The sequence below is a fragment of the Bufo bufo genome, chromosome 6 (genome assembly GCF_905171765.1).
Source record: "Bufo bufo chromosome 6, aBufBuf1.1, whole genome shotgun sequence".
In the NCBI taxonomy this organism is placed as follows: domain Eukaryota; kingdom Metazoa; phylum Chordata; class Amphibia; order Anura; family Bufonidae; genus Bufo; species Bufo bufo.
In genome coordinates, this window is record NC_053394.1 from 203,937,897 (window position 1) to 203,952,863 (window position 14,967).

Consider the following 14,967-nt stretch of genomic DNA (forward strand, 5'->3'; position numbering starts at 1 on the left):
AGATTTGAAGCTTCTAGCAAAAATGCTTGCAACTAGAATACAACCCATCCTTCCTGACCTGGTCCACCCTGATCAGGTGGGATTTGTTAAAGGGAGAGAGGGAAAGGACAATACCACCAAGATCCTAAACGCCCTGTATTATGCCTCTAACAAAAAGTTACCCTTAGTCTTCCTAGGCACCAACGCGGAAAAAGCGTTTGACCGTATTGACTGGTCCTACATTAAACTCACATTACAGAAATTTTACTTCCCTGATCCATATATTCATGCTATCTTTGCAATGTACAACAACGCTTCCGCTTCGGTCCTAGTGAATAACCAAATTTCCAACAACTTCAAGATTAAAAATGGAACACGCCAAGGTTGTCCTCTTTCCCCCCTTATTTTTGTCTTGGTCATGGAAACCCTTATGCAGGCGCTTGGACAAGAAGATTCCATCAAAGGATTAAAAATTGGATCCCAAGAATGTAAACTTGCCGCCTTTGCGGATGACCTTTTAATCCTCACCACTAATCCTAATACCTCCATGCCCAAGATACTCTCGACACTTGATACCTTTAGTTCATTCTCCAATTTTAAGATTAACCCCCAAAAATCACAGATTTTACACATTGGCTTATCCCCTTTATCCATCAAAAAACTTCAAGCAAATTCCCCATTTAATTGGTCTACCCAACTCATAACGTATTTAGGAATTAAAATTAACGCTCACTTACCAGACTTTTTTCAATTGAATTACACTCCTCTCCTGCAGTCTATAGCCACTCAGTGGACTCATTAGAAAAACATTTTCTCTCCTGGTTTGGAAGGAAGAATATTGTAATGTCACTAGTCATCCCTAGGCTTACTTACCTCCTCCAGGTTCTCCCCATCATGATCCCTCGATCTTTTTTCAGAAAACTTAACACACTTATACGGCAGTTCTTATGGGATAAGAAAAGGCCTAGAATCTCACTCTCCACCCTTGTTAGACCAAAACAGCTAGGAGGTATTAATCTACCTGATCCTGAATTATACATGAAAGCTATACACCTTTGTAGAACCATTGATTGAATTCGCTCACCTCCACATAAAATGTGGCTCCATATTGAAAACTCTAACTTCAGCTCTTCCCTTAGATCCCTTCTGCTGTCAGACAAACCCCTTACACCACTTCCTCAGTTGGGTAACCCAATGATACGTGCTACCATCAAAGTATGGAAATGGTTTTCTTCCAATCAAGTCAGTCTTTTCCCTTTATCTCCCCTTCTTCAAATCAGAGATATATACTCTCTAGCCCCTACAGAAATTAGATCCTCCACTCCCCCTCAGCTCAGATCCTCATCTACCCCTATAGCTGAACTTCTGGATAGTGATGGTTGTGTCCCTCCAGAACTAGATCTTGCTTCCACTTTCGGTATACACTCCGCTAATTTTCTTGCACTTAAATATCTCAAAGAGGAGTTGCTTATTTATTCCAGATCCATACCCTCGAACCATTCCCCTGGATGGTTTGAAAACCTGTTATCCATTAGTAATTACTCACCAAAATTGATCTCCTTCCTCTACAAAAAGCTCATCCAGCCTTCCAAGAGAACGAAACCCTCTTTCATAGGATTATGGGAAAAAGATCTAGACAAACAGTTCTCAGACAAAGAAATTAATTCACTGCTGATCACTCCACATAAGATCTCAAGGTGCGTCCGGGTTCAGGAGAACGGTTTAAAAATTTTGTCCAGATGGTATAAAACGCCTGATAAAATAGCTCTCCTGTACCCTGACGTTCCCGATTTGTGCTGGAGGTGCAGTTCAGAAAAAAGCACCTTTATCCACATATGGTGGAACTGCCCCCCCCTGTTACTTTGGTGGGGACAGATCTTCCGAATTAGTAACTCTATCTGTGGCTCTAATTCTCCATGCACACCTGAAATTGCCCTTCTATCCCTAGATGTATCCAAACATGATAAATGTTACGGTTTATTAAAACATCTATTATCAGCAGCTAGGCTCCTAATTCCCATGAAATGGCGTTCTGCTGAAATTCCCTCCATTGACCATTAGAGAAGTAGAGTCGACCAAATTTACCGCTTAGAAGAACTGTCTAACTGGGAGTTGGGTACCAGAAAGAAATTCCTCTTGACTTGGTCAGCCTGGAGGAAATATAGAAACTTCTCCTAATTGGACCCTCCCCAGAATTTAATTTCTCCCTACTAACCTCGCCCTTGAAGAGAGTTGAGCTGCCCATCCTTGACCTCAAGAGATTTATGGCACACTTATTATTATTGAATTGCTGACTTATTTTTCTCTTAATATATGGCGTTTGGAATAGATACTGGCCAAATCCTTATGTACACTATAATGTCTATATTTCACATTGTACTCCCTGCTGCGTCAGGGAAAAACAGATACTCTTAGAACAAAAAAAAACAAAAACATATTTTTGTCCCCTTACATCACAAAAAGTACAACAGCAAGCGATCAAAAAGGTGTATGCCCACCAAAATAGTACCAATCTAATTGTCACCTCATCCCGCAAAAAATGAGCCCCTACCTAAGACAATCGCCCAAAAAAATAAATATGGCTCAGAATAATGAGACACTAAAACATCCTTTTTTTGTTTAAAAAAAGATGTTATTGTGTAAAACTTACATAAATAAAAAAATGTATACATATTAGGTATCGCCGCGTCCGTAATAACCTGCTCTATAAAAATATCACATGACCTAACCCCTCAGGTGAACACCGTAAAAAAAAAAAAAACGGTGTAAAGAAAGCCTTTTTTTTTTTTTTTGTCACCTTACATCACAAAAAGTGTAATAGCAAGCGATCAAAAAGTCATACGCACCCCAAAATAGTGCCAATCAAACCGTCATCTCATCCAGCAAAAATCATACCCTACCCATGATAATCTCCCAAAAACTGAAAAAACTATGGCTCTCAGAATATGGAGACACTAAAACATGATTATTTTATTTTTTTTCAAAAATGAAATCATTGTGTAAAACTTACATAAATAAAAAAATTGTATGCATATTAGGTATCGCCGCATCCGTGACAACCTGTTCTATAAAAATGCCACATGATCTAACCTGTCAGATGAATGTTGTAAATAACAAAAAAAAAAAGTGCCAAAACAGCTATTTCTTGTTACCTTGCTTAACAAAAAGTGTAATATAGAGCAACCAAAAATCATATGTACCCTAAACTAGTACCAACAAAACCTGCGGTTTACGGGAGTTGCGGCGGGCGGTCGGAGGTGCCATCGGGTCCCTGTGCTGCTGTAATGGGGACCCGATGGCATGGAAGGCAGCACGATGTGTTCCTTAGGCATCGGCGCTGCCTTCCGGTGAAGAGCCTGTGAGATCCAGCCCCATGGATCTCACAGGCAGGAAGCTGTATGCGTAATACTCACTGTATTACTCATACAACCAATGCATTCAGAATATTTTAGACACTAAAACATGATTATTTTTTTTTGTTTCAAAAATGAAATCATTGTGTAAAACTTTAAATAAATAAAAAAAATAGTATACATATTAGGTATCGCCGCATCCGTGACAACCTGTTCTATAAAAATACCACATGATCTAACCTGTCAGATGAATGTTGTAAATAACAAAAAAATAAATAAATAAATAAAGTGCCAAAACAGCTATCTCTTGTTACCTTGCTTAACAAAAAGTGTAATATAGAGCAACCAAAAATCATATGTACCCTAACCTAGTACCAACAAAACTGCCACCCTATCCCGTAGTTTCTAAAATGGAGTCACTTTTTTGGTGTTTCTACTCTAGGGGTACATCACAGGGGCTTCAAATGGGACATGGTGTCAAAAAAACAGTCCAGCAAAATCTGCCTTCCAAAAACCTTCCTTTCCTTCTGTGCCCTGCCGTGTGCCCGTACAGCGGTTTACGGCCACATAGGGGGTGTAAACTACAGAATCGGGGCCATAAATATTGTGTTTTGTTTGGCTGTTACCCCTTGCTTTGTAACTGGAAAAAAATTATTAAAATAGAAAAAATCTGCCAAAAAAGTGAAATTTTTAAATTGTATCTCTATTTTCCATTAATTCTTGTGGAACACCTAAAGGGTTAACAAAGTTTGAAAAAAATGTCATTCCTAAAATGATCCAAACATGAAGTAGACATATGGGGAATGTAAAGTAATAACTATTTTTATAGGTATTACTATGCATTATAGAAGTAGAGAAATTGAAACTTAAAAATTTGCAAATTGTTCCAAATTTTTGGTAAATTTGGGTATTTTTTTTTTTATAAATAAAAATGAATTTTTTTTACTCCATTTTACCAGTGTCATGAAGTACAATATGTGACGAAAAAATATTCTCAGAATGGCCTGAATAAGTCAAAGCGTTTTAAAGTTATCACCACATAGTGACACTGGTCAGATTTGCAAAAAATGGCCTGGTCCTTAAGGTGAAAATGAGCCGGTCCCTAAGGGGTTAAAGAGAAGCTCTGAACCCAAAACTAGACAAACAAATGACTCCATCTTGCCTCTCCCATGCGCTTTCATTTTCCCCTAATGATCTACAAAATACTTAAAACATTGAAGTCAATGGGAGTTATGGAAAAAGTCCAAGAAAAACAAATTAAAATAGTTTTTCCCTGGGTGAGTCTGCAGTGAGTCATTCACATTTTTTACTGACTGATGTTTTTGCTGTGTTTGCAGGTTGAATCATCCTAATGTTGTAAAGGCATGTGAAGTGCCACCTGAGATGGACATTATGGTGAATTCAGTGCCACACTTGGCAATGGAGTACTGTTCTGGAGGAGACTTGCGTAAGGTATGCCGCACAATATATGTGAAATCTTTATACAATCCAAAAGATTAAATGTTTTGATCATTTGTGAAATGAGAATGTTATTACTGTTCTGTCAACTCATTAAGGGCTCGTTCACACTGACATTTTTTGCGTTCCGTATACAGGCCGTTTTTCGTATACGGAACCATTAATTTCAGTGGCTCTGCAAAATAAAACAGAATGTGCTCTGTGTGCATTCCGTTCCATTCAAAGATAGAACATGTCCTATTATTGCCCGCAAATCGCGTTCCGTGGTTCCATTCAAGTCAATGGGTCCACAAAAAAAAAAAATGGAACATATACGGAATGTACCTCGTATGTCTTCGTATCCATTCTGTTTTTGTGGAACCATCTATTGAAAATTTTATTCCCGTCCCAATTTTTTCTATGTAATTACTGTATATGCCATACAGAAAAAAACGGAATGGAAAAACTGAATGGAAACGGAAACACTACTGAAACGGAAAAACTGATCCATTAAAAATGGCCCGCAAAACAATGAAAAAGCTATACGGTCATGTGAACAAGCCCTAAGACTGATTTCACACTTCAGTTATTTGGTCAGTAATTTCCATCAGGTATTGCTGATCAAAAACACAGAACAGTGGTAATCTTTACAGTGCTCCTGATCTCCGAATAGGCTTTACTACTGGTTTTGGCTAACAATAACTGAAGTGTGAACTTGGCCTCGTGGTGTTTTTCTTTTTTATCAGTTCTTTTGTTCACCCAATATTATTTGCATATAACTGAGTGTACTCTACATGTTGAGAGAGAGAGAGAGAGAAGGCAAACACATTAAAAACATCCTTGCTTTGAAAGGTACAGTGACCAAAGTATTCACCCCCTTTACTTTTCATGTTTTTTTTACATTACAGCCTTAAATTCAATATTTTGTTAATCTGAATTTTATGTGATTGATCAGAACACAATAGATTACGTTGGTGAAATGAAATGAGAAAAATATTAATTTATTAATTAATAACTATTTTGCGAGTAATCACTATTTGTCTTAAAATCGGAGTAATTCAAAATTAGAAAATACATTTTTCCAGATTTTTCGGATTTTTTTTTTGATATAAAAGTAAAACATATCAACTCAAATTCACCACTAACATGAATTAGGATGTATCACAGGAAAACAATCTTAGAATCACTTGAATGAGTAATAGCGTTCCAGAGTTATTACCAGATAAAGTGACGCATGTCAGATTAGAAAAATGGAGCTCCGGGATTTGGTCCAAACTAGCTTTTGCATGAAAGGGGTGTCCTTCAGGATATTTGAATATCAGAGTTTTACTGTATTATTATTATTATTATTATTATTATTATTTATATATATATTTTTTTGCTATTTCATTATATTGTTATAGTCTGTAATTTCAAAGGCTTTCTTTCGCAAATATTTCTTTGCTACATTAGCTGGAATTATCAAACACCCTCAGTGCACTCCAATCGAACGTGCAGAGGTATAGCGTCACACTCCCAAATCGATCAACAATTACTTTGTGGACAGGGTATCCTAATATTCTAAAATGTAACTTTTACTAGATATGCCATAAAACAATGAATCAATAAAATTGAACATGACACCAAAAACAGTGAGCAAATCAAAAAAGACTGAATCAGTATCAACACACCCTACTGTTGTCTCGTCATAACAGGAGATCCAATCTTACCGCCTAGGACAGATCACAATATTAGTAAGATACAGTCTTACCACCTCCAGATGTCTAGATTGCAGGTAGGCATCAGGTGTGTGATAAAAGAGCATCCTTAAAATGCAGTGGCCAAGGATATTGAAGACAGGTGCTCTGGTTGTGAATGTAAAGAGCAGCCACACAATAGTGACCCTAGTTATTATTCCCTCACAGGTGGTTAAGAGGAGGAGGGCAGCTAATACATTAGCTGCCTAGCAGACACAGAGCACCCGCCCCGATAGGGGCGACCCCATACGGAACCTGTCCCTAGTTAGGGGCCTATTCCCTATGCTTGCCCTCACTATATCCCTATATGTCACGTTTCGTCCTTGCTACGGGACTCATCAGGGGAATATATTTAGTGAAGTTCGATATTAGAGTATCACATCTACTCCCATACAGGGGTGGACGCAATCCGACAGTGGTCTAGATGTGGGGAGGTGTCCCATACATCTTGCCGCCTCACCATTGGTGTAACCGATTGGCGGGTGCTCTGTGTCTGCTAGGCAGCTAATGTATTAGCCCCCCTCCTCTTAACCACCTGTGAGGGAATAATAACTAGGGTCACTATTGTGTGGCTGCTCTTTACTTTCACAACCAGAGCACCTGTCTTCAATATCCTTGGCCACTGCATTTTAAGGATGCTCTTTTATCACACACCTGATGCCTACCTGCAATCTACACGTCTGGAGGTGGTAAGACTGTATCTTACTAATATTGTGATCTGTCCTAGGCGGTAAGATTGGATCTCATGTTATGACGAGACAACAGTAGGGTGTGTTGATACGGATTCAGTCTTTTTTGATTTGCTCACTGTTTTTGGTGTCATGTTCAATTTTATTGATTCATTGTTTTATGGCATATCTAGTAAAAGTTACATTTTAGAATATTAGGATACCCTGTCCACAAAGTAATTGTTGAGAATTTAAGCTGGCTATCAATATTGGCGAATGGCACCCAAACATGCCAATAATCTAATATGAATTGGTCCTCCCAAAACTTAAATAGCATATTTCTGGATCATATACTGTACTGCAGATATAAAGTCAGACCATATATTTGGAATTTATGTATTTTTTTATTTTATTTTTTATTTCTTTTGTAATTTCATTATTAGGTCTTTTTCTTGTTTTAACTTTAGCTTTTGAACAAGCCAGAAAACTGCTGTGGTTTGAAGGAAAGTCAAGTGCTCAATATATTAAGTGACATTGGTATGTATTCTCCTTAGGGTGTCCCAGCTACGAATCCAGTTCCTGCTCTTGCTCCAATGTAATCTATGTGCTTACTGTTTATTGTGATTGAAAAGTTTTTTTTTCTCTTAGGTTCTGGAATTCAGTATCTACATGAAAATCGTATTATACACAGAGACTTAAAACCAGAAAATATTGTGCTGCAAGAGTGTAATGGAAAGGTAAATGAAATATTGAAGGATCCTGTACTTCTCATAAATTTGAAATTCACGTTTAAAATTGATTTTAAATATTTTTTTATTTTATTTTTTTATTATTGTTACAGACTGTGCACAAAATAATAGATTTAGGATATGCCAAGGATCTTGATCAGGGAAGCCTCTGTACCTCTTTTGTAGGAACTCTACAATATCTGGTAGGTATTATGTATACAGTATCTTGCTACTATTTTTTATTAGGTATACTCGTAAGTTAAGCTCTTGGTTTCCAGCGCTTCCGGTTAGAGTTGTTGCGATACCAAATTTTTGATTCGATTTCAATACATAAAAAAGTATTGCGATACTCAATACCATTCGATACCACGCAAAAAAATAAACAAAAAAAGCCACGTGCTTTACGCATTTAAAAAAAATGGCGAATCGCGCAGTTTTATTTATATTTTTCTGTTCCGGCATTCACCGCATAGTTTTTTTTAAATTTTATATATTTTAATAATTTGGACTTTTTTGACGTGGCAATGTTTATTTATTTATATATTTTATATGTGAAATTGGCAAAGGAGGTGATTTATACTTAACAATTTGGTGTGTGTTTTTTTTATTATTTATAATTTTTTTTAATTTTATTTAATAACTATTTCCCCCCTTAGGGGCTAGAACCTTGGATCTTTTCATCCCTTGTCCTATTAACCCTGATAGAGCTCTATCAGGGTGAATAGGACTTCATACTCACCCTGCTGCTCTGGGCTCTGTGCACACAGCAGCAAGGAGCAGACTCTATGCGGCTTCATATGGGTCCGGACTTAGTTAAGTATTAGGCTACACAGAGCGGCGCCCAGGGATCTCCCTGCACTTACTATTATTCCTGGGCGCCGCTCCGTTCGCACACTGTGCCCCCATTACTGTCTCCTGCTCTATATGCTAATTACTATCAGAGCAATGGGGAGGAGACATCATCTTCTTTCCTGGGCGTTCCTTCTCGCTGCGCTGCGATTGGACAGCGCTACAGCCAGGGAGAAGGAACGCCCACTAGAGAAGCTGATGTCTCCTCCCCATTGCGCCGATAGTAATTAGCATATGGAGCAGCAGACAGTAATTGGGCACAGCGGGCGAACGGAGCGGCACCCAGGAATAATAGTAAGTGCTGGGACATCTCTGGGCCCCGCTCTGTGTAGCCTAATACTTAACTAAGTCCGGACCCAGGAAAAGTCCTATAATTGGTGGCGCAGTGTGCCCGCCCCTCCTCTGCCCCTCTCTCCGTTCATTGGAGGCAGCAGCAGCACAGGGGGGAGGGAGAGACTGCTTCCTTCTCCCTGTGCTGCTGAGGGAACATGAGCGCGCTGACAGCAGCACGCTCATGTTCAGAGATACTAGACTGCGCAGCAGCCCAGTATCGAAAAAATGGAAATCCCGGTATCGTATTGATAGTGGGACAAAAATATCGATTGGTTAACGAAATGTCGATACCCGCAACAATCCTACTTCCGTTCTACCCATCAGGTTTTCTTTACTTGGCTGGAGTAATGACATGGCGTATACCCCACATCACTGCTGCAGCCAACTACTGGCTTCAGTGTTTATATGGTGCGAGACCACTGACATGCGGTATATGACATGTTATCAGCACTGCCAAGTAAACCAACAACAGCGGGCTTATAACTCCAGAATAAAGCATTTTTACTGGTCTAAGGTATTACAAAGTTTCACCTGTAATAGTGATTGTAAAACGGTGACCATTTAATGGCATATCCATCAGATTTTTGGGTTGCTTTGTTCCTATTTTAGGGCAGCATCAGGGCACAAGTGACCTCTGTGTTCCCAGATGTGGCCCCGAGAGCAGGACCCACATCATCACCTATAGGAGTCAGCTGTAACAGCTAACATACCACAGTGGAATACAAAGCTCCCATTCAGGCCATTGGAAAAAATTTTTATATAAACTTTTTTTATTAAATATAAAGCATCAAACATAAAAAGTGCACATATTATTAACACAGGTACTTTGAACCACGCTTTAAACGCCGTTAAAAAAAGAAGGCAACAATTTTTATTTTATCCAAAATTATATGAACAAATGTCTTTGGTTGTTAAATGGCGACATATGAAAAAGCGTCAGTGTTTCTTTTGATAAGCAAAAATAAGGATATATGCAGGAAGTATTTTACATGTCTTGTTTCTTCCCTTTTAACTAAAGGCTCCTGAGCTTTTTGAGAACAAGCCATACACTGTGACTGTTGATTATTGGAGCTTTGGTACCATGATTTTTGAATGTATAGCTGGCTTCAGACCATTCCTACATAACATGCAGCCTTTTACTTGGTGAGTAACTTCCACAGTCTTAAACTGGACAATATTGGTTGTAAAATATTTAAAAGTATAATTGCTGCGTCTTTATTTAAAAAATATTGAATGGGTTTGTCAGAGACATTTATAAGTGTGCAAAAAGCAGCGGATATGGTAAAATGACAAAATAAGGGTCCATTCACACGTCCGCAATTCTGTTCCGCAGTTTGCGGAATAGAATTGCGGACCCATTAATTTTTGTATCACATCGTGTGGCCCGGATCCGGAAATGCTGACCCGCACTTCCGGGTCCGCATTTCCGTTCCCGAAAAAAATAGAACATTCCCTATTCTTGTCCGCAATTGCGGACAAGAATAGGCATATTCTATTAGTGCCGGCGATGTGCGGTCTGCAAAATGCAGAACGCACATTGACGGTGTCCTTGTTTTGCGGATCCGCAAAACACACACGGACGTGTGAATGGACCCTAAGTATTATGCACCTGGAAATCCCCTACCGATCCAGTGTTCCTGCCAGTCTCTGTTGCTGTCCTGCAGTGTTGAAGTTGAGACCACCCACCTGTGACTACCACTGATCAGGGGGTGGATGTGACCTCATCTCTGCAGGAGACGCCAGCATGTGCACTGCCATGGTGGTGGATTTTCCTGGTCTGTATTGCTTATTTTTGTTAATTTAGTACATCCCACCTGCCTTGACTAATGCTGCATGAATTTGCAGGTTTAATGGAGGTATTACCTTCAAATTTGTGTGGCCATTGGTCTCTGCAAGTGAGCATGACCCCATGGTAACACAGAGGAAAAAATGCGTATAGCAGCACAACAAAAAATTAAAGTCTTATCTTGTGGTGGTGCCAGCCGTGTTGGGAGCCAGTCAGAAGTTCCCCCTTGGATGCGTCATATAGAAGAAACCGCAGCACTCTCCTGTCTTCAATTCAGTGGAATTTATTTCACCAGCAAAAAAAATGCGACGTTTCGACCATAAAGGTCTTTCTCAAGCAACATACAGAGTGAATAGTAAGGCTGCATTCACACGTCCGTGGTGTGTTGCGGACCAGCAAATTGCGGGTCCGCAACACACCAGCCCGGCACCCCCATAGAAATGTCTATTCTTGTCCGCAAGCTGCGGACAAGAATAGGGCATGCTCTATCTTTTTGTGGAGCTGCGGACCCAAAATCGGGGCCGCGCTCCGCAATTGTGGCTGCAGACAGCACACTGTGTGCTGTCCGCATCCATTCCGTCCCCATAGAGAATGAATGGGTCCGCACCCATTCCGCAAAATTGCGGAAAGGATGCGGACCCATTTTGCGGATGTGTGAATGGACCCTAACAGACATATATACCCATTCAGCCCCTCCCAGTAAGTCACATGTCCAAATTAAACATGTAAATGAAGTGAAAATGACACCAATATAGTGGATCCTCTTTTCATCCACCCACCTGTGATTAAAACCAATAATATATTCCTCCTCTCTATCCACACAGTGACAAAATCCTATACCATAACATGGTGTTTACTCACAAAGATCATTGCAAAGTCTGGCTGGCACATCATGGAGGGGACTTGCATCTTCTTCCTGTGTAGTGTGAAAAGGCGCGCTTCCCAGCATCTCCATGTCAGAGCTGCGCATGTGTCATGAACACATGCAGATTCATGGAAGACGTGAGCTGTCTAGCCTCCTGCAGGGTCAGTGCGCCTGCGCATCAAGTACAGAGCCGGGCTCTCTCTGCTGTTGTGTTCCTCCTGCTGCTATGGTGACGCCTGTATTCAAATCAGGCAGGTGTGCCACAGCGTGACTCCGGGGCTGCGATTCAGCACTTCTAAGTGTATTCAGTGCTGTCCATGTGTAGCGATTGTCTCTGCTATGTACACAGTGCTTCGGTGTTCAGAATTAACCCTGTCCGGACTACCTACTAGAGTTTTAACCCCTACTGATTGTCTATTTTGTACTGGGCTATCCTTAGCCTCAATTACTACCATAGAGAGTGTCCATTTATATGGCCAAGTCAGTAGGCTCCAAAAATGCCATTCTACTGCAAATATGCAAAATCACTCTGATTGTGGTTTATTGACAAAAGGAAGCTCCACAGATATTTGCACAATTGGTAAGGTCTGGGGGCACTATCAACAAGGGGACCTCTGCTCCAGGAGAGTACAGACAGCGGGACTACCACGTTGAAAGCATCAAAGTAACGTATACCCCATTGCTGCCTCACAGTGTGTGTGTTTATATGCCAACATGTTTTCACGGTTCAGGGTCAGGGGGGAGCTTATAGTGGCCTAGATGATTTCCACGGTGCGTTTTTCCACTACCTCTTTGGTACCTTTGCCATGTGATGGATAGCCTTCTCTTGATAAATGGCCCTTGTTAACAATGGGCTGGTATGAATGGGATGACCTCAACAGAGACGTTACACCGGTATTAAAAGGGGTGAATTTGGCAACGGAGGACCCCCTAGTCCTATTGAGTGAATCAAGAGACTGTGTTGTGGGTGGTGGCGACTCTTCCACATTAATGGGGGATGCACCCCCGGCCCCATTGAACATCGAGGGCCCTGAGAGGGTGGAGACCTCCCCCGCATGGTATCTGGGGGAGTGTACCCCGCTCAGAGACCTTGAGCGCAAAAGTTTTTTTTTTTGGGACGACCCCAACCCTTCTTTCTTGAAAAAGATTGGGAGTATGGGGACTCCCAAATGGCTGGCTGAGCCCTCAAAAGTGGCATTATAACTGGACCTATATTCCTGCCGTTGAATGAGAGAGGACTGTTGCGTAACCCTGGCAATATGGATACAGAAATAGCGGTGGAATACATGCTGCTGAACTCTGTCTTCATTTTTACCACTGTGGAGCCCCCTTTTGTCAATAAACCACAATCACAGTGATTTTGCATATTTGCAGTAGAATGGCATTTTTGGAGCCTACTGACTTGGCCATATAAATGGACACTCTCTATGGTAGTAATTGAGGCTAAGGATAGCCCAGTACAAAATAGACAATCAGTAGGGGTTAAAACTCTAGTAGGTAGTCCTGACAGGGTTAATTCTGAACACCGAAGCACTGTGTACATAGCAGAGACAATCGCTACACATGGACAGCACTGAATACACTTAGAAGTGCTGAATCGCAGCCCCAGAGTCACGCTGTGGCACGCCTGCCTGATTTGAATACAGGCGTCACCATAGCAGCAGGAGGAACACAACAGCAGAGAGAGCCCGGCTCTGTACTTGATGCGCAGGCGCACTGACCCTGCAGGAGGCTAGACAGCTCACGTCTTCCATGAATCTGCATGTGTTCATGACACATGCGCAGCTCTGACATGGAGACGCTGGGAAGCGCGCCTTTTCACACTACACAGGAAGAAGAGGCAAGTCCCCTCCATGATGTGCCAGCCAGACTTTGCAATGATCTTTGTGAGTAAACACCATGTTATGGTATAGGATTTTGTCACTGTGTGGATAGAGAGGAGGAATATATTATTTGTTTTAATCACAGGTGGGTGGATGAAAAGAGGATCCACTATATTGGTGTCAATTTCACTTCATTTACATGTTTAATTGGGACATGTGACTTACTGGGAGGGGCTGAATGGGTATATATGTCTGTTACTATTCACTCTGTATGTTGCTTGAGAAAGACCTTTACGGTCGAAACGTCGCATTTCTTTTGCTGGTGAAATAAATTCCACTGAATTGAAGACAGGAGAGTGCTGCGGTTTCTTCTATATGACGCACCCATGGTAACACAGCCGTTAGCCTCTTTCACACAGTCAGTATTTGGTCAGCATTTTTGCATCCATATTTGTAAGACAAAACCAGGAGTGGGTTCAAGCCCAGAAGAGGCACAAATATTTCTAATATACCTTTTCTCTGTACGTTCCACTCCTGGATTTGGCTTCCAAATACTGACTGTTAAAGAGGCCTGAAACTGCTTTGTGTTTCTCTGCAGATTGCATTTGTGTTTTTATTAAAGGGGGTAGCACTATCCCTTTGAAAAGGATATATTGCCTGCAGAGCCCTGCCAGTTAATGCTTCTCCTCCAGTCATCTGTGCCCACAGCGTCTCTGTTCCTAAATGTTCACCATAACCGCTCATTGCCATCTTAAAGGTGGTGTCTCACTCCAGCAAACAGCATTTATCATGTAGAGAAAGTTAATACAAGGCACTTCCTAATGTATTGTCCATATTGCTTCCTTTGCTGGCTGGACTCATTTTTCCATAACATTATATACTGTTTCTTTCCATGGTTACGACCACCCTGCAATCCAGCAGCAGTGGCTGTGTTTGAAAACGATAGGAAAAAACATCGGCCTATGTGCCCTCCCATGGTCCCGGCCACCAGAGGGGCCGTTGACTTTTCCTATAGCGTGCAAGCATGACCAACGCTCACTGCTGGATTGCAGGGCCATCATAACCATGAAAACAAACAGTTAATAATGTGATGGAAAAATTAATCCAGCCAGCAAAGGAAGCTATATGGACAATCACATTAGGAAGTGCCTTGTATTAACGTTCCCTACATAATAAATGCCATTTACTGAAGTGAGAACCCCTTTAAAGATCCTTTAACTTAATGTGCTATTTTCTGGTTATGTTCTTTGAACACACTCACTACAAGTAGTGTCTATCCCTTTGAGCCCCTATGTATAAACTGTATAAATTTTTAATAATAAGATCCATGGGAGCGGGGGTGTGGCCTAGCGCGGCATGTGAGAGGACGCAGCAGAGACCTCTCCCGTGCAGGAATCCGGCTAATAATCC

The 14,967-nt window shown here is 40.9% G+C and overlaps 1 protein-coding gene across 1 annotated transcript in view; it reads left to right on the top strand.

The window, feature by feature from the left end:
• CHUK (component of inhibitor of nuclear factor kappa B kinase complex) overlaps positions 1–14,967 on the top strand; it is a 156,149-nt gene that overhangs the window by 4,646 nt on the left and 136,536 nt on the right. The window contains exons 3-7 of the mRNA XM_040435103.1: positions 4,670–4,784; positions 7,641–7,710; positions 7,822–7,910; positions 8,015–8,104; positions 10,102–10,226. Of these exons, the coding sequence (XP_040291037.1) occupies positions 4,670–4,784; positions 7,641–7,710; positions 7,822–7,910; positions 8,015–8,104; positions 10,102–10,226 (489 nt within the window). The remainder of the gene's footprint in view (positions 1–4,669; positions 4,785–7,640; positions 7,711–7,821; positions 7,911–8,014; positions 8,105–10,101; positions 10,227–14,967) is intronic.